The sequence below is a fragment of the Melanostigma gelatinosum genome (genome assembly GCF_949748355.1).
Source record: "Melanostigma gelatinosum genome assembly, chromosome: 23".
Classification (NCBI taxonomy): Eukaryota; Metazoa; Chordata; class Actinopteri; order Perciformes; family Zoarcidae; genus Melanostigma; species Melanostigma gelatinosum.
In genome coordinates, this window is record NC_136656.1 from 15,804,338 (window position 1) to 15,826,260 (window position 21,923).

A 21,923-nucleotide genomic window follows, 5' to 3' on the forward strand; every position below is an offset into this window, starting at 1 on the left:
TAGTTCCATGTTAACACTGTCTTTAATCATTCCATTATATAGCCTATTCAATCTTATTATATGACTTAGAGTGTTTGTTAGTAGATCAGAGCTTAACTTTTTCTGAATTGACCGACCTGAAGGCCCGATTCTTTTCTATGGCACATTAAATAGTCTTTAACAGTTGTATGCAGTCAGCAGTCATTTAACCAAAGAGCTTACACCTCATCTGAGGATGTGAAGTAACCAAACAGAAAGTCAGAAGCAATGCTGAACTTCAGAGGATATTCTGACCAAGAAGTCTTCTTCAGCAGAGAGTACTGTGGTCCTTCTACTGTGATACCTATACAGCTGTCATATCAAAGTCTCATGATTACTGCTGCAGTCATGAACATCACGTCAGTCTGTACGGTGTTAGCGTCACGTCTGAGTCTGCTGTCACCCACAGTGGTGGCTTTTAGCAGCACGTTAGTTTTTCTTTTGTTTGCTTTGTTCCCTTGTCATATTTGTGCCGAATTAAAAGGACGCGTTCTGCTTTGTCATGAGACGCTTTCAGTAGTGTGTCGTGCTTTACCATCTTTTGCTAATAAGTGAGTGAAAATAAAGAAGACAGATTGTTCCATGGGCTTCTCTGTACCGTGGTCTGATGCTGGCTACGTGTCGCACATAACCAGTCACGTTGGAGAACTTTAGAACAAATCTTTGTTCGGCAAAAAGCTACAATGTCATTATAATAAAACAAAGTAACAACACACCGACTAGCAAATGAAGTTATAGCTAACGTTAGCTGAACCGGCTAATATTAGCTACAATTGAGTCATAAACACAACAGCTGAAGATATTCAGTTGGCCGAGCATTCGTAAAATAAAGTGGACTGTATTCCCTCCGGCAGTAGACCGAGTATCATGTTAGTCTCTCGTTTAAAAGTAAGTACAAGTTGTACATGTTGCTGCCATAACTTTACCTCATTCATCCAACATCCTGCAGACCGCTGCAAACCCGCATGGAACTACGGCGTGTACCGAGGACCAAAATTGATGGCGCGCGAGAGTCCCACGCACACACATTAACTTTCGCTGCAAATCATGTTGTAATAACCTCAGAGTCACAATCAAGACTTTAGTGTAAACTTAACATGGAAGCTGTGAATAGCACGTTTATATGAATATGTGCATGCATGAGTTTTGAATCAGTGTTAACAGCTGTGATAATAATTCCATTATATATATGGACTGTAACGCTCACACAGAGTGAGACATGGGGGCTGCCCATATTCAAATTGAATTATTCTTGCATCCATTATTTGTTGAATTTATTTATCTAATTATTGTAGTCCTAATTATCGCATTTTCCAGGGTGACCTGAGTAGGCTAGAATTGTAATCATTACAATACAATCAAAGTAGCAAGGTGTGATAGTTACATTTAAATGTCAGCATATTCATCGAAATAGCTTGTAAATTGTGTCTCATTTTGTTTCTTGAAAGTCAGATGTATTATTGTCACAATAACATTTTTAATCACATCAATCGTACATTAACCTTTGTTAATTAACCTTCGTACAACTCGTACATTAACCTTTGTTAATGTTGTTTGGCTGCTTTAAAAGGGTTTGAACATATCGTATACAGTATAAACTGTTAAAAAATGCCTCTTTTGCCAGTTTTCTCTTGGGATGAAGGCAACATCATTGCAGGATGGATGCACCCCAACGATTGGAGGCCCGTGCATCTGCTGTTCTCTTATTGGCTCTTTCCGTCTCGTGCTCTGTCTGCAGTCCAGCCCCAGTGGGTACGCCAAGCTGCGCGTGCGCTTTAACCCTCAGAATAGTTAGGTTTGCCGAATTGTGGAAAAGAAGTAACGGAAACGAGAGAATTCTATGTTCAAAATAAAAGGATGCAAACTAATGGACAAGAAGCAAAGAATATTATGTCATTGAGTAAATAGTCAGGTAGCCTAATGCACCTGTGCTTCATTGTATTGCCGGTAGCAATAAAGAATATAACTGCAAATAATTGATCCATTCATCCATTTATCCTCTTAACCATGGCTGGTTCTGGGTTCTACCACCTGGACGAGCAGCCAGAGGCGCAGCATATCATATACATGTGAAAACAAAAGGAACTTTTATTTAAAACGTCATTACTAACTGCTGCAGATACACATGGCAAATCAGCAACAAGTCTTGTAAACGTTTTGATTGGGAGATGATGCTAAAAGATGAACCACTGTTGTAAAGTGGCTGATTATTTGACTTACATGAGCACCACATAAAAAGCAGCTATTATATTATAGTTGTTCTAAAAAAAGATGCAATGTCCTTATTTTGCTCTCTATGTCATGAATGTAATTTAACGTAAATGAACTGTAATAGCAAGGCCAGAAAACCCATTGTGTTTCTCCAGGCTGCGGCCTTTTGATACATTGTAACAGGTGGAGGTCTTTAACAATGATGGTGATTCGAAATTGAAAATCACAGACATGCATGCTGGCTACTCATCACTCAGTATTTCCAAAGCCCTGTCCATGGTATTAAGAGTAAATAAAATGAAAATATCATGTCACGTCAACGCAAAAAGGCAAATGGGGGGGGGGGGGGGGCACTGAGATTGGCCGCACTGCAATGGGTTTTATTTTGAAAGTCTGCAGCGGAACTTCTCCGGGGTATTGCGTGGTATTTGACAGCCGGCGAGGCTTTGAAAGTCTTGAGTGTGACTTCAGTCCAGGAGAGACCATGTCCGCCGTCATAGGCACACTGAATGCACCTCTACTCTCAGTTAAAACGAATTCTCCATGAAGTAACAGTGACGCGGGGCCTCAAGGATGGCCAACTCGGTGAGTAGCCAGGTGGAGGATTTGCTCGCCAGTCCGGTCTAATGGAGTATATTTTTGGACATTTTGCTGGTTTGTCACAGCGGAGGAGTCGGTGGTTTTTACTCCGTAACGAGGATTCTCAATCCGTACAGCTAGCTTGAGTCGATACGTGCCGCGGTGTCCTGATTGAACAGTGTAATGCCCACACAATCCTGCGTATTTAATATTCTTCTCCTTACCACCAAGAACTTAAGCCTTTCGCTTGTACGTAAATTAAGGCAATTTCCAATTAAGGCTCCAGTGCATTCTTAAATTCGGCATAATGTTACACGCGGTGCATAAAGTAGCACGTAAATGAGGTAATATGTCAACTTTCAAGTGCTTTTTTAAATGTTGTTTTCATTACATTCTAATGTAACAGTCGTACCGTTCCCCCGCGGTAGAACACAGTGGGAGCAGTCGTGTAAAGTTTGTGTCAATGTGAAGGGCTCCATGGGGGCTAACCTCCACCCATCAGGACTGGACCTGTGTGCTTCAGCCAACCATTCAAGCCGTAAGTCAGATTCACGCAGGTGTAAACGTGGCGAACATAAACGCTTCATTAAATGAGTTCTACATATCTAATATCTATATAGAATGAGCCGCTTTAATAAGAGAGTGAGCGGGTCATTTCAAGTCGGCGGTTTTAATTGTGTAGTATGGAAGCCTTGGGATATACATTATTTTCTCATTCTGTCAAACACCTGGGTTTTTATTTCATTTCATTTTGAGTTGGTTTTTTCTTCGACTTGAGTCAATCTTGAGTTGTAACCCTGCATCGTTGTGTGTGGCAGGGTGCTGTTCAGGTGAAACTAGAACTCGGTCATCGTGCCCAGCTGAGAAAGAAACCCACTGTGGAAGGCTTCACCCACGACTGGATGGTGTTTGTCCGAGGACCAGAGCACAGCAACATCCAGCACTTTGTGGAGAAAGTGGTGTTCCACCTGCACGAAAGCTTCCCCAAACCAAAAAGAGGTAGGAGACATCCTCTTTCTGCTGGGTTTGGGCCCTTGTGCTCTTTTCTTCAGCTGGTTTCTCATCAGACCAGCAGAGCGTCCACACTGCTCATGTGTCTGCATGCAGTCCTGGAGCTGATCCTTACTGCTAGAGTGAAATGCTCAAATCCATTGTGGAGAAAAGGTAGTGGCTTTTGGCTCTGTGAAACAGTAGTGCATTGCATTTAACGTCCTGCTGCTGAGTTCTGTGTCTCAGAGGACAGAATGGAAACAATGCTAATGTTTAAAATGTGTAAGAGCGTTTCGGCGTCTCTTCTGAACATCACTCCGTACAGATGTGCTTGTGACCCGTTGTTGCTTTTGGATGTGAGAGCGGCTTGATTTGGGTTCTGTGAGGAGGAAGCAGTGACCGGTGTGGTTGGTGTTGGTTGGTTGCAGACCTGCAGCCTGAAACAAAGCAAAACAATAGCAAGTGTTTAAAGTCAAGATTGGACTGATGGGATCTTTATCTGAACAAACCCAGCTGTCCCTGTTTCAAATCCTATACGACAAAGCATCAAGTCCCCAATCTGAGACGCTGAAACCAGCAGAGTTTGTCATCTTTGCTTAAAAAAAACCATTAAAACATTTCAATTTGGTAGAGTAATTGAACAATGAGGCAGATTAATTCTGGGTCAGCGTGTACGATGAATCCAAAGTGATTGTCAAATTCAAAAGCATCTCCATGCAACAGGTTATTCAGTGTAGTCTCCTGCTGTATTCTGATTGGCTGGTTAGCCCAGATGGGTTGTAGCTGTTGTCACATGGTGTGACTTCAGTACCACATTTGTGACTCGGTCATGTTTTTGGTGCAGCTCTAAATCCTTCAGCAGTGTCTCATGTGCCATCGGGGAGCACAGAGACTTCAGGCCATGCTTCTGTGCTGACTGAGAGCGTCCACACGGGGTGTGAGGAGGGCTGTGGTCAGCCTGGTCAGCCGGGCATCGTGGGAGCTGGACGAGTCCTGATGGAGCATCTGGCCCGGAAGGGAAGCATTAACTTCTCCTGTGCTTCTTTTCCCCCCCACTTCAGCCGTTGTTTGGTGAGACTGACTCTTTGCATCGGTCCAATGTTGAGTCCTGTTGCTCCTCGTGTAATTACATAGTTATCGAGTCAGGTTGCACAGGCACTTGTGATTTATAGTCCACATTAGCCAATAATAATTATTTATGTTCTTCTGTTAATTAGGACCAATATGTGCATCTGTCTATTTGTGCCTTTAAGAAGAACGTGGGTAACAGTCTGGACACGTGCATGACTGTCTGCAGTCATTCTATCCATGAATGTATCTAGAGCTGCAACTACCGTTTACTTTCCTTATCCATTAAGCTGCCACTCATTTTCTTTATTTCATGTTTTGGTCAAGAAAATGGTTAATGAACTCATTGATTATCACATCAGTCCTGCTGAGAGAGAGTCATTAGCCTGGCTACATGGTGTCTCATGGTTCTCATGCTGACTCATCTGAAATTAGGGAACATAACACTTCATCGTTTGCATGGAACTGTCACTGACATGTTGTCTATTGGTGAAATCCGACCAGAAGTATCTTGCTAGTAGTGTGAGTGAGGAGCCTCTCTGGCCTCTGACTCCATCATCACTTTTTGTTGACAACTTCAACAGTTTGGTAGTTCCATGTAGAGCTGAGACCATAAATCTATTAAGATTCAAAAAGTTAATTGTGCAACTTTTTGAGTCATTTTGAAAGAAAATGCGTCTTCCAGAATATCCAACATGATTCTTTCTCTACAGCCGTGTGTGTTCTAGAGAAGACGTCACCTTGGACTCTGAGAAGCTGTGATGGACATTCTTTCCTCTAGTTTCTGATATTTTATTGACAAAATAAGACAATCAGCAGATGAATCAGTAATGAAAAGTCCTGAAATCCTTCAGTAATCTCGCCTGTATAACAGAAACAGGCCTCTGAGGTGGTAGGATGTAGTGAACTATGATCAGTGCATCTTTAAGATAGAATCTCTGCTGTGAAGAAAAGTAGAACAAGGCATGTTAGCACATGCTTATTTAACACTGTTGGGATTTAAAGGAGCGTGTTTGGGTTATCAGCATTTAAGAAACTGAATTCTTGACATCAATAGAATTATTAATGTAAGTAACAATTATTAATGATTATTAATATAAACGGGGCACCACCCTGCGAACAGGGACCAATAACCAAACGATAAAACTAAGTCTCATAATTAGTAGTCACTCATAATGTCAATAGTCTGCGTATGACTATACATTCAGTGACAGTGAAGGTTTTTAAGTTCGAGCACAGGCTACTACATACAGTCTTATCAAATACATATGCACAAGTAATCACAGACGACTGCTCCTTAAAGTATAACAGAGTTTATTAAATCAAAATAATAAATGATCAGATCAATTACTATTGCAACCAACAAACGTTATCATACAATTTTATATGCCTAAACTAAAGAATGAATAAAATGGATGAGAGTGTATGTCTGTGTGTGTGTGTATGTGGGTGAAAAGGAGGGGGAGTCTTACCGCTACAGCTAGAGACTACAAAGATGGCGGCGTCGAGTGACGCTGGCCAAAGGGGAGGGGCCTTAAGAACTACAGCTAGAAACTACAAAGATGGCGGAGTCGAGTGACCCGGACAAAATGGCAGAATGGGGCTGCTGTACGTAATTCACGTGTGCCGATGCAGCACGTGTGTGAGGCGCTCGTTTGAACGAGGTTCCCCAGGGGTAGAGCTAGGAGCTGTGTGTGTTACGTGAGAGGAGGAAAGAGAAAAAGGTGGGGGCTCATGAATCATACTTCTGCGTGCGGTCCGCGTTGTAGTGAGCCTGAGTTGCTGGTTCTATCACGCATAAATATACCGCTGTCGTCTTTGAACTGCCGGTAACATATGCCGTGATAAGCCACGCACCTCAGCTCACTCACAGAGTTGATTTAATGAGGAGAGAATACTACACGAAGTGTAATAAAACAAATGAAAGAAATCAAATGAATCCCAAGCAAACAGTCATAGTTGATACACACATACAGCGGAACTTCTCTGTTCCGTAATGATTGCGCAATATCTCGATATCACGCGACAGTAACTTAAACACACAAAAACACGGGAATATCAACATATAAATGAATGGCCTGAATTAAACTTAAGTTAATTTAAGCTAAGCTATGCCCAAATGCCAAGAACCTTACTTGTAGATGCTTCGTTGCAACGTGGAAGTGTTCGTGGCAAAGCTGTCCTTTTTCTTCGAGAGGAAGGGGGGGGGGGCGGCTTCTCAGCGCGGCGTTTGAGCTGGCGCTGTTTCGGCCCGTCGTGGCGTGAGCTCGTTCTGGAGCGAAACGCAGACGTGATCAATCCTCGCTTCAGGGAGGATGACCTAACTTCGGTTGAGACGACGTGGTCCGTAGGTCTCCCGGTAATCATCGGTCAGGAGAGGTCTAGACGTCTTCCTGCCGGGGTGTGCGCAAAAAGGAAAAGGAGCAGGAAGCACTGAACGGATCGCTGAAGCAGATTCGTTATCGCGGGCTGTTTCATCCAGCGAAATGGCTTGTCAGGGTTTGATGAGGGGAGAAGGGCCGTGGCTCCCTCGTGGCCGGCGTCGCGCTGGCGGGGCAAGCTGGACTCTCTGTGGCCTGGCCGGGGGGGGTCCGGGCGAAGAGAGCGTGGTGTGCCTCCTGTTAACCCCGGAGGGAAAATTGGAAAAAAGCAATGAGGTGGGGCAAGGAGACAGTTTTATAGAACAGGGGTCGAACCACAGGGGTCCTGGGTTACCCTGGCCTTCGGCCAATGAGATTGGACCATAGTTTTTTGGGGGGAGGGGGAATTCACACCTGAGTGTGAAATTCCACCCAGAGGAGGCTTGTTCTCATCAAACTACAAATCAGGATGAAACCTTTGCTTGGAAAAGTGAAGGCCTGATTCTCTTTGTCCACAGCACATGTTGAAGCCATCTGGTCAGAGCCCAACATCCCCCCTTTGTTCTGAAGAGCGAGGTGTTGGCTTCGGTCTTTAGAGCAAACCAAGGGCTGGCATGTGCATCCATGTGGTGGGGAAACCTGAAGAGGTGAGACAGTCCAAGTGTTCCTGAGACCAAAAGCAGTGGTTAAAACAGGCAGTGTTCATTGTTCATAGAGTTCATTGTTCATAGTGGTCAAGTTCATGGTGTTCAAGTTCAGAGTTCATTGGCATCTGGGCAGATGACTAAGGTGGCATCTGGGCAGATGACGTTAACTACTTCTACCTACATCTACTATCATACACAATTCAAATCATAGGTGAGCAAAACATTATTCCCAAATAATTCAATCGCTATTATGATGTTGTGATAATCTAGCATTGCGGCATAGTGTCAAAGAAAGTAACAACCCAAATAAACAAAACAAAACACAAAAGAGAGAGAAGGAAAGAATAGAAAGACAAGAAGCAGGTGAGGGGCAAACAGTGGTTACTGGTTCAACTCCTAGACAGGACTGGAGTCCGTCGGCGGAGCAGTCGTAGGTTGGCTACGTGGTGTTATGAATAGGAGGGAATCCAGTTAGTCTGTCGCTTCTGGATCTATTGGTACATGATATGTGCGTCTATCTCTCTCTGATCGGTAGATTTAGAGCGAGTCCTGTGTCTAAGTTTTGGAATCTATCGATATTGGAGTTGCGTTGCCAAGACTATAGGCCAGAGGTACCTGTGAGGGTTGCATAACAGTAGTGGTAGCAGATTTACAGATTTCTTAGCACGGCTAGTGTGACTAGCTAGGCTGGTCTCTCGCTGCTCCAGCTGTTGACAGCTGAGCCTTCTCGGATGAGGTCCTGGGTTAAATCTGACTGCTACGGCAGAGGTTATGTCCTCTTTGGTTACTTCTGATAGAGTCTATAAAGCATGCAAAGAGTTGTTCATGAGAGTGGAGCATCAGTTTACAGTCGCAATGGTTTGTCAGGTCATGCAACTGTTCTGGTTGAAGTTGGATGTGTTAGCGGTTAGTGCATGTCTACAGGGTGAGTTGGAGCATGCAGTTAAACGTTAGTAGTCAATAGTAAGCTGCCATTCTGCCGGTTGGTTTCGGCACTGGCGAGATTAGAGTGTACTTCCTGTGAAGTGCATCTCTCTAAGTTTCTGTTGTCAGAGATCCCACCCCCCTCGCGCTGTTCAAGTGGCGAGGGCGGATATCCCACGTTACCGTCAGCACTCAGGGAAACGTCGCGAACAGTTTCACTCTGGAGTGTGTCATGGCGGGCTGGTGATATCTCCCTCCCCCCACCCTCCTAATTAGAGATGGAGACAGGTCCGGCGCACAGGTCAAGTTCAGTTACCTACGGCACTGGCGACTTGACAGGCCCGGGCGATGACTCGGCTGAAAGAAGGCGGTGGCTTCGTTGAACAAGCTGGAGGTGGCTCATGCTGACAGAGCAGGAGAAGAAGGCTTAGTTGACGAAAGATCTTACGAGCTAGGGTGCTCGAAGGGCCTCTAAGGGCCTCTAAGGTTGTGGCTTCCTAGAGGTGGATGCGAAAAGGTGGGGGAACACATGAGGCTCATTTCTGACCCGGAGTCGGGTCGAGCAAGAGTGTTATGACCCCCCAGTAGGACTGAAGAATATGTATAGATATATACATAACGGGCATTGCCTTTGCGAACAAGGTCGCCCAAGAAGGTTGAAGAACGAGGTGCGAAATGGGAGTGGTCGTTTCCGGAAGTGTGCTGAGTTCTCTTCCCCCCCCCCTACCACGTCGACTTGGCAGCAGGCGGAAAGGTCACTTGGCTTAGTCAGGTGGGCTGCGAGTCAGCGTTACCTGATGGGTTGCCCTTGAGGGCGTCTTTCACCCCCCTGGTTCCGTTGGTCTTTCGACCGCCAGGGTTGTTTGTTCCTCGGGGGTGACCAGGGCTCGCTAGGCCAAGTCCTCTCGTCGTCTTCCAACGCTAGGTCGGAGTCGCTCGACTGTTGGATGCCTAAGACTATGGCGGTGTCTTCGTACCGATTTGTCGGCCGTCCGCGTGTCTCCCATGCAAGTTGCGCGTATTTCCTAATCTCTGGCATGGTGAGGTTACTCGTTCTGCAGTGCATAGTAACATCGTATCTCACGTTGTCGTGGAGATTGTGCAAGAAAAGCGACTTGAAGGCATGGTCTTCTTCTAGACCTGGGGCGTTACGTCCTTGGAAGTACGCAGATCTCAAGCGCCTGAAGTAGTCTCTCGGAGACTCTAGCCTTTCCTGGGAAATGGCAAAGGCGCCGAGGGTGGCAGAAGCTGGGTCGGTGTACAGGGAGTACTCCTCCCTAAGGGCGTGACAAAGGGATGAATAGCAGTCGCGGATGCTCGGCTGGAGCGTTTCCACGAAAGCGTGGACGCTTCGCGCTGTGGTTTTCCACACTAGCTTTAGCTTTTCGCGCGATGAGGGGCGCGATAGGTCGAGGAGGCAGCGATCGATCTCCCTTAGGTAGTCATCGATGCTCGAGTCGTGATTATCGGGATTAAAGCGCTCTACGTCTTTTACCAGAGACTCAATCTGTCGAGTGCGCAGGCCTCCAAGGTTGATGGGGCCTGGGCCGTCCGAGTCGTCTGGGTCTCCATACTCGCGATGGTGGTAACGACTATCATCCTCCCTCCCTGAGGGGGATGGGGTCAGTTCTTGTCGCGCGCGTGAACTGCGTGGAGGATTGCGGTCGCCTGAGGTGGTTTTGAAGCCACCTGGGCCGACTAGGACCTGGTGTTGGTCCTCTCTCCTCCTGGTTGCGGATGTCGCTTTCAAGAAATGCAAGGTGGTTCGGGTCTTGGGGAATGAGGGAGCCGAGACCAAGAAATGACTGGGCTGAAAGGCTTGATAGGGGGTAGCAGTACCTACCGGGGTTGCTGGAACACCTTGAAGCGCTTTCAGTTTGTCATCACTCTCTAATGCTTTAGAGAGTTTTAGGTTGACCTCTCTGAGGTCACTGCGCAGGCTACTATTTTCTGACTGTAGGGCTCTACAGTCACGTGACAACTCCTGAACCTCTGTTCGGAGTGTCCAGATCTCGCGTTGCTGCTCGTCGCTCTGTGCCCGGGTTCGGGCAGCTTGCAGCTGCATTTTCTGATGATAGATGAGCAGTATTTCGCCGATTACGTCCTGAATCAGGCGCTCTCTGTTACCTGCTGGGTTATTTACATAAGCCACCAGCTGCTCTAATTGCTCGTCGCATAGGACAGCAGTGTATTTTGCAAAGTACTCTCTTTCCTTTGCTGTGAGTCCGAGGACCTCAGCCACCGCATCTCGTAATGCGGTGTCTTCTGGAGCTACAGCTCCAGGAATGGGGGATTTCTCGTCGCTCATTCTCTCTAATGAGTGCGGCTCCCAATAGTTGTTAATTCCCTAGTGTTAGAACGGAAACTGTTAGTGTTTACGGTTCTCAGTGAAATGTCTAGTTCTGTAACTTAGGATTTCTACTGTTAGATGTTAATTACTGTTAGTGTTACGGTTCATGCAGGCGCACAGTGAAATGTCTAGCTCTGTGACTTACGTTTCTACTGTTGCTGCTCTGAGGTATCACTACTGCTTTGCAGCCAGAGGTGCGAAAATGCTAATGTGGTTTAGCACTTTGGGCCTGTGACAGCTGTGTGTGACTTCTTTGGAGGGATTTAAGAAACAAGCAAGGTATTACAAATAAACGATCAAATCTACTACACAGCTGGCTGTTAGTTTAAGAAGTGAAACAAATTATTAAACCTGGAAAGGAAACGAAATAAAATTTCGAGAAGGGAATTAAAGATTAAGATTAAAAATCAAAATTTAAAATCAAAAATTTAATTACAATAAGACAAGATTTTGAAGATCAAAGCCTACCTATTTTGGGAAATAAGTTTCAGGAATTTGGATCATTCAAAAGAAGAAAAAAAATAATTTTTCGAAAAAAATATTTTTTTGGAAAATTAATTATTCAAAAATAATTATGGATTAATGTGCATATATACTGTAACAAAACTGGAATAACGTACCCTCACACGGGGCACCATTATGTTGGGATCTAAAGGAGCGTGTTTGGGTTATCAGCATTTAAGAAACTGAATTCTTGACATCAATAGAATTATTGATGTATGTAACAATTATTAATGATTATTAATATAAACGGGGCACCACCCTGCGAACAGGGACCAATAACCAAACGATAAAACTAAGTCTCATAATTAGTAGTCACTCATAATGTCAATAGTCTGCGTATGACTATACATTCAGTGACAGTGAAGGTTTTTAAGTTCGAGCACAGGCTACTACATACAGTCTTATCAAATACATATGCACAAGTAATCACAGACGACTGCTCCTTAAAGTATAACAGAGTTTATTAAATCAAAATAATAAATGATCAGATCAATTACTATTGCAACCAACAAACGTTATCATACAATTTTATATGCCTAACCCAGGGGTGTCAAACATACGGCCCGCGGGCCGCATCCGGCCCGCCACGTCATTTTATGTGGCCCGCGAATCCGCCAGCAAAAAAAAAAAATAATAATTACATTTTTTTTTTTATTAATTATTATTTTTTTTACAAAAATTAAAAGTTAGATGTGAAAATAAAAATATCCCCATGGTCGAAATTATGAGATAGAAAGTCGAAGTGATGAGATAGCATGTTGTCTGTGTGCCGACATTAAAACTATCACAACAGGTGGACAGGAGATGCAACAACCCATAAAGAGGATTTCCAACAAGTGATCGTGCCTTTCTCAACATGCGTACTTCTCTGCACTTGTAAACTCGTGGACTTGTGAAACGTCATCAGTCTCAGCCCAAGTACTGTTCCAATTCAAAGTTCACATCGAGCGGAGATGTTTGAGTATAAAAAAACTTTGAGTTGAGCCATTCGCGCCGCCGGTCTCACCGGGGGCTATTTGTGTTCATTCGCACTGGACGCGTCGGAGAGGGGGCGGGGCTTATCGCCCTGAAAGCCGTTCAACTGTCCGCCATTAACCATGGAAAAAATAACCTCTATTTCTGCTTAGTACGTGTTGTGGAAGTCACAGATATCCCGGGAAACTAAACTAAATATGTTAGGAGTGGTTACATTTACAACCGGCCCTTTGAGGGCGACCGTGATGCTGATGTGGCCCCAGAGTGAAAATGAGTTTGACACCCCTGGCCTAAACTAAAGAATGAATAAAATGGATGAGAGTGTATGTCTGTGTGTGTGTGTGTGTGTGTATGTGGGTGAAAAGGAGGGGGAGTCTTACCGCTACAGCTAGAGACTACAAAGATGGCGGCGTCGAGTGACGCTGGCCAAAGGGGAGGGGCCTTAAGAACTACAGCTAGAAACTACAAAGATGGCGGAGTCGAGTGACCCGGACAAAATGGCAGAATGGGGCTGCTGTACGTAATTCACGTGTGCCGATGCAGCACGTGTGTGAGGCGCTCGTTTGAACGAGGTTCCCCAGGGGTAGAGCTAGGAGCTGTGTGTGTTACGTGAGAGGAGGAAAGAGAAAAAGGTGGGGGCTCATGAATCATACTTCTGCGTGCGGTCCGCGTTGTAGTGAGCCTGAGTTGCTGGTTCTATCACGCATAAATATACCGCTGTCGTCTTTGAACTGCCGGTAACATATGCCGTGATAAGCCACGCACCTCAGCTCACTCACAGAGTTGATTTAATGAGGAGAGAATACTACACGAAGTGTAATAAAACAAATGAAAGAAATCAAATGAATCCCAAGCAAACAGTCATAGTTGATACACACATACAGCGGAACTTCTCTGTTCCGTAATGATTGCGCAATATCTCGATATCACGCGACAGTAACTTAAACACACAAAAACACGGGAATATCAACATATAAATGAATGGCCTGAATTAAACTTAAGTTAATTTAAGCTAAGCTATGCCCAAATGCCAAGAACCTTACTTGTAGATGCTTCGTTGCAATGTGGAAGTGTTCGTGGCAAAGCTGTCCTTTTTCTTCGAGAGGAAGGGGGGGGGGGGGCGGCTTCTCAGCGCGGCGTTTGAGCTGGCGCTGTTTCGGTCCGTCGTGGCGTGAGCTCGTTCTGGAGCGAAACGCAGACGTGATCAATCCTCGCTTCAGGGAGGATGACCTAACTTCGGTTGAGACGACGTGGTCCGTAGGTCTCCCGGTAATCATCGGTCAGGAGAGGTCTAGACGTCTTCCTGCCGGGGTGTGCGCAAAAAGGAAAAGGAGCAGGAAGCACTGAACGGATCGCTGAAGCAGATTCGTTATCGCGGGCTGTTTCATCCAGCGAAATGGCTTGTCAGGGTTTGATGAGGGGAGAAGGGCCGTGGCTCCCTCGTGGCCGGCGTCGCGCTGGCGGGGCAAGCTGGACTCTCTGTGGCCTGGCCGGGGGGGGTCCGGGCGAAGAGAGCGTGGTGTGCCTCCTGTTAACCCCGGAGGGAAAATTGGAAAAAAGCAATGAGGTGGGGCAAGGAGACAGTTTTATAGAACAGGGGTCGAACCACAGGGGTCCTGGGTTACCCTGGCCTTCGGCCAATGAGATTGGACCATAGTTTTTTGGGGGGAGGGGGAATTCACACCTGAGTGTGAAATTCCACCCAGAGGAGGCTTGTTCTCATCAAACTACAAATCAGGATGAAACCTTTGCTTGGAAAAGTGAAGGCCTGATTCTCTTTGTCCACAGCACATGTTGAAGCCATCTGGTCAGAGCCCAACAAACACTTAGAATCTTTTCAAAGGCAAATTAGAGAATAATAAATACTTTTGAAAGTGTTCTCCATCGTGCTGTCTCAGCACAAACCTGTCTCTTTATGAAATACATCAATAAGTCTCATTGTATTACTATGTATGGTACAATCTGCCTGGACTCTTGATGATGATGATGATGATGATGATGATGATGATGTTAGCCATAAACGGAGGAATGTCATGTGTTCACTTCACCTCCACAGAAGCTCAGCTTGTTGGCTAGGTGCAGGAATGACTCTGACAGACTCCTCTGTGGGACAAGAAAGCCCTTTTAATCGATGTGTTCAACACTTTCTCTGATCCTGGATCCTTTTCCAGGGCTCACCACGAGCTGCTGGGATCACCTGCCTGCTCCCAGAGTCTACTGTGTTGTACATGTACAGTATAAGAAGCACAGGAGACGGACCTAGTGCTCACAGCCGGGTGGAAATGTTTCATGTATTCATTTCCCACAGAGCTGTCACATCCCTCTGCTGATATGGAACCTTCAAAGCTTCAAGTTTCTCCTAAAAGGCCTTTGACATGTGACCAGATGAGGTTTGGCTTCCTCCGTCTCCCTCTTCTTTCTGTGCAGTCCAATCTAAATACATGTGATGTAGGCTGGAAGGCTTGAGGCCAGAACTAACCTTCAACAAGTCTCTGAGACGACACATGCCGTGAGATCTCTCCTGAGTCGCTGAAGTCTTCCGTGTGTTTGAACATGGCGACAGGTCGTGAGCTGATCGGTCGGGTCTTCTGATCGGTCGGGCCTTCTGATCGGTCGGGCCTTCTGATCGGTCGGGTCTTCTGATCGGTCGGGTCTTCTGATCGGTCGGGCCTTCTGATCGGTCGGGCCTTCTGATCGGTCGGGCCTTCTGATCGGTCGGGTCTTCTGATCGGTCGGGTCTTCTGATCGGTCGGGTCTTCTGATCGGTCGGGCCTTCTGATCGGTCGGGCCTTCTGATCGGTCGGGCCTTCTGATCGGTCGGGCCTTCTGATCGGTCGGGCCTTCTGATCGGTCGGGCCTTCTGATCGGTCGGGCCTTCTGATCGGTCGGGTCTTCTGATCGGTCGGGTCTTCTGATCGGTCGGGCCTTCTGATCGGTCGGGCCTTCTGATCGGTCGGGCCTTCTGATCGGTCGGGTCTTCTGATCGGTCGGGCCTTCTGATCGGTCGGGTCTTCTGATCGGTCGGGTCTTCAGATGCTCCCCAGAGTTTCTAGTTGGAACACAGCCGGGGTGGAATAGATGAGAGGATGACTGCATGGCTTCATTTGCTCAAACTCTTGAGGACAATGTAGCATTTTGCTACAATCAAACTAAAGTCACCCACAGGTCCACTCTCTCCACCAGAGACATGATGTCAAAGGCCAGCCCTACCTCTGTTTGATTGGACATGTACTCGACAGGAGTCCTCTGTGAAGGCTTCTGGTGGAAGCTAGACGGAGAACGATTCACTGAGGGTTAGATCCACCTGTTCAGGTTTCGATACATCTTTACCTCAAATAGACAAAATCATGCTTGAAATGAATTAGAGCTAAAACAATTAATCAATTTGTGGATCAACAAAATAATATTCAGCAACTATTTCACAATCAATAGTTTTAATAAAGAGTGAATATTTCAGGTGCTGGAGCGTTGATTTGAAGATGCCTTATTCTTCACAAATGTTCTGATGTTATCAGCAGCGTTTCACTGATTTATCAAGCACAAATGCATCATCATCAACATCATCATCGTCATCATCATCGTCAGATTAGAGGATTTTCTGCCCTTATTTGTCAAGAAATTGTAAAATGCATTTTTTTCCACAATCTTTTTTTATTTCATTTTTACATTTTATAGACAACCAATTCATTGAGAACAAAATTGTCCAATAAATCGTTCATCATAAATTGCAACCCTAATGAGATGAGGTCGCGTTAGATCTCGTTGCAACAAGCTTATTACTATCATTATTATTATTATCATTATTATTATCTCGTGAATCTGAGTCTTCACATTAAATCAATTGGTGTGTTTTATTCCCATGGTTTAGCCTTTGTGCTCGACAAACGACTTAACAATTAATAGATTGTCACACTGTTGGTGCCTATTCGTTTTCTGTCGATTCATATTTTTTCCTTTTTCCTTTCCATGGACGGAGGTTATGGACAGAGGGGATGGACAGACGTTATGGACAGAGGGGATGGACAGACGTTATGGACAGAGGGGATGGTCTGTTGTACAGAGATTGGATATACAAATAAAGCTGAAGTGAATTAATTTAACTAACCCTGGCCGAGTTGATGATGGAACAGAATTCACAGGAACAAGGATGGTGGTTGACTTGTGGCTTTACACATGTATGCAGACTGAAGACCCACTAAGTGAGCTCGCTGTAGTTTGGTGTAGCCGGACCTGTTTGTCACCGTCGTACTGCCGGTCTTACTGAGCGGTCCAGCAGGGAGACCGCCAACCGTACAAGCTCTCGCTCCTCTTCTTTTCCTGCCACAGTGTTTCATTTAGTCCATTAAGCAGCTGTTGAAGATTCCACTTCCTCACTTAAGAAGCTTTTTACTCACCTGCACGTGTCACATGGTGACTCTCCGCCCACTCTAAATGAAGGGGGGGGCGTTTAAACACGTAGTAAGCACAAAGTCAATCTGTGCTCACATGTAGCTGCTGTTTTTAGAGTCCAGAGATGACATTGTACTTCTCTTTTTACTTTTGTGGACAGCAGGAATATTTGTGGCGTGTTAGGAAAGCTGCTATTTAGTGCAGAGTTTAGAATAGCATCCTTATAACCACTGATCCGATCATTTGAATACGCTGTGTGCTGAGATACCTCCACCTGGACCTCCTCTTGCATAACACCGGAGGTTAGAGGATGAAAGTCAGGGGAACTTCGGGGTTCTGTGAGGAGGAGGGCTGCAGGAGAGCGTTTGTTCTGTGGACCAGAGATCCTGTCAGGATGTCATTGCCACTTGGCTCACTAGATTGAGGAGGCGTCTATTGTTTAGTTTAGTGTCAGCCACGCTTTATTTGCTCTTGTAAAGATGCTGACAGGCTCACATGGTACACTGATAGGATTCTCCACATCAGCTGCTCTGTTCTTCTTATCATCCGAGCAGCAGCCGTCACAACACACAAGCACTTCCTCCCACTCAGGCAACACTTTAAGATTAATAACCAATCAGTGCGTAAAGCTGCCACTGCGCTTCATTATGGCCACGCGGTTAACGGGCCGGCGTTACGCGGCGTTGCCACGGCAACGGCCCAGTGGCAGCGGCGTTTGAACAAACGGAGGTAAAGAGCTCTGTGGAACCAGTGAGGGGGTTCTATTCTGGCAATAGGCGGCAGCGGCTCACGCTGCTTAAGCACCTCATTTGGAGCCGCGGCTGCTCTGGAGAGGTGTTTGTGATATTTCAGGGGACTGTCACTTTTATGGACAGACGTAAGACCGTGTAATGGGAAATAAATGGTTTCAGAGATTCACAAGAGCTGAGGGGTTTTGCCTTCAAAGACCACGGTGCTCTTTGTTACAGAGGAAGAGAGAGATGTGTGGTGTGGTGTTTGTGCTGGCCTGGCTCTGCAAAGCTCTAGTGCTCCAGTGTTGGGATAGTTAGTAGTATTATAACAACACCACCAGCCACAGCCAGCTATGTATTTGGTTCAGCAGGAAGAACTAAAAGAAAGCCACACGGTTTGTCTTTTTCATGACAAATTAAAACCTCAGACCATCAGTGGAGGTCACTGTTTGATGCACGTAGAATACACGATATGTATATTCATGCACGTAAGTGTGAGCAACATGTACTGAGGTTAGCACAACCAGCTGATTGGCGTGAGTCAGTCACACTGTGGAGAGCACAAAAGAAACAGCGGAGCTGTACTGAGCACACACCAAACCGCAACGCCTGTGCAACGCCTGTGCAACGCCTGTGCAACGCCGCACCCAAAGTAGCGTGGCCTCGTGCATGCCAGGTAGTGTGTAATTCCTGGATAACCGTCGCTTCTGCTCATTTGTACAGCACAGTGGATAATTCCTAGATAAATGCCATTTCTGCTTGTTTATACGGGGTAGTGGATAATTCCTGGACATCGGCAGCACGCGTCTGTAATTTATTTTAAGACCATAACGTCAACATCTCCCAAACGATCAAGGTTTTTCCTCACTGTTATATGAGCTGTACATCTAGAGGCAAACCCAACATGGTTTGATCACAACTGTTCCACTGCCAAAGCTGCGGTCCTCGCTCTTTTGAATTTGTGTTCCACTAGTGCCAAGTTATAGACCTAGTTGGAGTGCATGAGGTGAACACAGTCAATATTTGGTTGACATATATATGTATGTATGTATGTATGTATGTATGTATGTATGTATGTATGTATGTATATATGTATGTATGTATGTATGTATATATGTATATATGTATATATGTATATATGTATATATATATGTATATATATATATATGTATATATATGTATATATATGTATATATATGTATATGTATATATATGTATATATATGTATATATATGTATATATATGTATTGTGACAGCCCCCGGGGTGGACAGGGGGTTTCACGACAACACTGACCAATCAACACAACCAGTCGGCAGATAAACGGTTCAAGTGAGGTTTTTACTGAAGGTAGAGAGTGGAAAGAGGTAGGATAGACACTCAATAACACAATGTCCGCTTTCCAGAGGGATGGTCGGTGTCCAATTCCACGGTTCGGTGCACAACGGGTATTCCTCAGACGGTCCAGGGCGCGGGCAGGAGCAGGGTAGTCGTACAGGCAGGGGTCGTGAGCCGGGCGGGTAGTCAGACGTTCCAGGGTGATCCAGGGGTAAGGCAGTCTTCTCCAAGGGTTTCGCTGATTAGGCTCCTTCTTCTTCTTCTTCTTCTTCCTCTTCTACTCCTACTCTCTCCCGGTTTCCTGTTTCCTGGGCCCCTTTTGTAGTCCCCTCCTCCTCCTCTGATAGGGTGTGGTCGCTCCCTCGTCTCTCCTCCTCAGGTGTTGCTTGTTGGGCTGATGGTGGTTTGGCGCTCTTTTCCATTCCCTGACATGGGGGCTCCGCCTCCATGTCAGGCAATATCGTCCCTCTATCACTACCCCTCTGGGGTTGCCCCTCCGGCTGCCACATACCCCCCCCCTTAAATCCGACCTGGGGGGAGGACTGCTCCAGGAACCTAGGGCGTCCCGTCTTGACAGGGCGTCCGCGTTTCCATGAGCGGCCCCGGATCTGTGGACAACAGAGAAAGCATACGGCTGAAGGGATAAAAACCAGCGGGTGACCCTGGCGTTATTGTCTTTCGTTCTGGACATCCATACCAGGGGGGCGTGGTCCGTGACCAGGGTAAAGTGCCGTCCCAGCAGATAGTATTTCAATTCCCCCAGAGCCCATTTGATGGCCAAACATTCCTTCTCGACCGTGGCGTATCTTGTTTCTCTAGGTAATAGTTTTCTGCTTACGTATGTGATTGGGTGCTCCTCTCCATCCCTCAGCTGGGACAGGACGGCACCCACCCCGGTCTCGGAGGCATCCGTCTGTACCACCAACGGTTGGGTAAAGTCCGGGGTCACCAGCACTGGTTCGGAACAAAGTGCTTCCTTCAGCTTCTCGAAGGCGTCCTCGGTCTCTGCCGTCCAGACGATCCGATCTGGCAGCCGGTTTTTGGTTAGGTCCGTCAGGGGCGCTGCAAGGGCAGAGAACTGGGGAACAAAACGTCGGTAGTAGCTAGCTAGCCCAATGAATGCTCGTACCTGTTTCTTTGTGCGGGGGCGGGGCCACTCCCGGATCGCCTCGACTTTCCCTACCTGGGGCTTGACGCAGCCGCGGCCGATGGTGTACCCCAGGTAGTCAGCTTCCCGGAGGCCGAGGCGACATTTCTTGGGGTTGGCTGTCAGCCCCGCCCCTCGCAGAGCTTTCAGGACTGCTTCCAGTCTTTGGAGGTGAGCCCCCCATTCCTCCCCGTGTACGACGATGTCGTCCAGATAGGCTGCCGCGTATTCTCGATGGGGACGAAGTACCTGGTCCATCAGTCTCTGGTACGTGGGGGGGGCTCCGTGGAGACCGAACGGCAGCCTCTTATAGTGGTACAGGCCCATGGGAGTAGTGAAGGCCGTTTCATGGATCAAAAAGGGGGCTATTAACTCTGCCCAGTGATCTTCTGGCCATTTTTCGCGGAGTGCCGTTGTCTGGAATATTTGAAAAAAAACTTCAACATCGTCAGCTGCCGTTTGTTTGAGAATGAAGCGCGCTGGATTGGCTTTCTCCACGGTATGTTGCTCCTGTTGGTTTTGTAACATGCCCTTGATTTCGCTTTGCATGGCATCCGCGCGTTCTGTTTGCAATTCCATATATTTCTCCATTTGTATTTGCTGTTGGTATTGTTGTTGCTGCTGGGATTGGAGGATTTGCATTTGTAATTGCATGGCTTGTTCGTGGCGCTTTTGGGTTTCTTGGTTGCTAGCGATTAGCCCCGCTAGCAGCTCTTGAAATGGCACCGGGGTGGCCATGCTTACTGGGTCGGTTGGTCTATCGGTCAGCGTTGCCAGAACCGGGTTGTGCCCACATTCTCCACCAAGTTGTGACAGCCCCCGGGGTGGACAGGGGGTTTCACGACAACACTGACCAATCAACACAACCAGTCGGCAGATAAACGGTTCAAGTGAGGTTTTTACTGAAGGTAGAGAGTGGAAAGAGGTAGGATAGACACTCAATAACACAATGTCCGCTTTCCAGAGGGATGGTCGGTGTCCAATTCCACGGTTCGGTGCACAACGGGTATTCCTCAGACGGTCCAGGGCGCGGGCAGGAGCAGGGTAGTCGTACAGGCAGGGGTCGTGAGCCGGGCGGGTAGTCAGACGTTCCAGGGTGATCCAGGGGTAAGGCAGTCTTCTCCAAGGGTTTCGCTGATTAGGCTCCTTCTTCTTCTTCTTCTTCTTCCTCTTCTACTCCTACTCTCTCCCGGTTTCCTGTTTCCTGGGCCCCTTTTGTAGTCCCCTCCTCCTCCTCTGATAGGGTGTGGTCGCTCCCTCGTCTCTCCTCCTCAGGTGTTGCTTGTTGGGCTGATGGTGGTTTGGCGCTCTTTTCCATTCCCTGACATGGGGGCTCCGCCTCCATGTCAGGCAATATCGTCCCTCTATCACTACCCCTCTGGGGTTGCCCCTCCGGCTGCCACAGTATATATATGTATATATATATATATATATATATGTATATGTATATGTATATATATGTATATATATGTATATATATATATATATATATGTATATATATATATATATGTATATATATATGTATATATATATATATGTATATATATATGTATATATGTCTCATAGGGTGTGTTGCTCATTGTATGAGAGGACTTGCATACAGCAGCTCTGTGCTGCTCTTCTTAAGGTGGAAACGTTAACCTCTCGTCTCATTTGTGCTCCTGTGAATTGAAACCTCCGGATCTGTGAGTTC

The 21,923-nt window shown here is 46.4% G+C and overlaps 2 protein-coding genes across 3 annotated transcripts in view; one reads left to right on the top strand and one right to left on the bottom strand.

The window, feature by feature from the left end:
• Window positions 1-994, bottom strand: part of focad (focadhesin) — a 65,146-nt gene extending 64,152 nt beyond the window's left edge. For both annotated transcript variants that reach the window (XM_079295637.1, XM_079295638.1), the window contains exon 1: window positions 945-994. The gene's annotated coding sequence lies outside the window, so the exon portion shown is untranslated. The remainder of the gene's footprint in view (window positions 1-944) is intronic.
• Window positions 995-3,670: 2,676 nt separating this feature from the next.
• The window catches only part of mllt3 (MLLT3 super elongation complex subunit), a 65,144-nt gene continuing 46,891 nt past the window's right edge, over window positions 3,671-21,923 (top strand). The window contains exon 1 of the mRNA XM_079295124.1: window positions 3,671-3,807. Within this exon, the coding sequence (XP_079151250.1) occupies window positions 3,711-3,807 (97 nt within the window). The 5' untranslated portion in view covers window positions 3,671-3,710. The remainder of the gene's footprint in view (window positions 3,808-21,923) is intronic.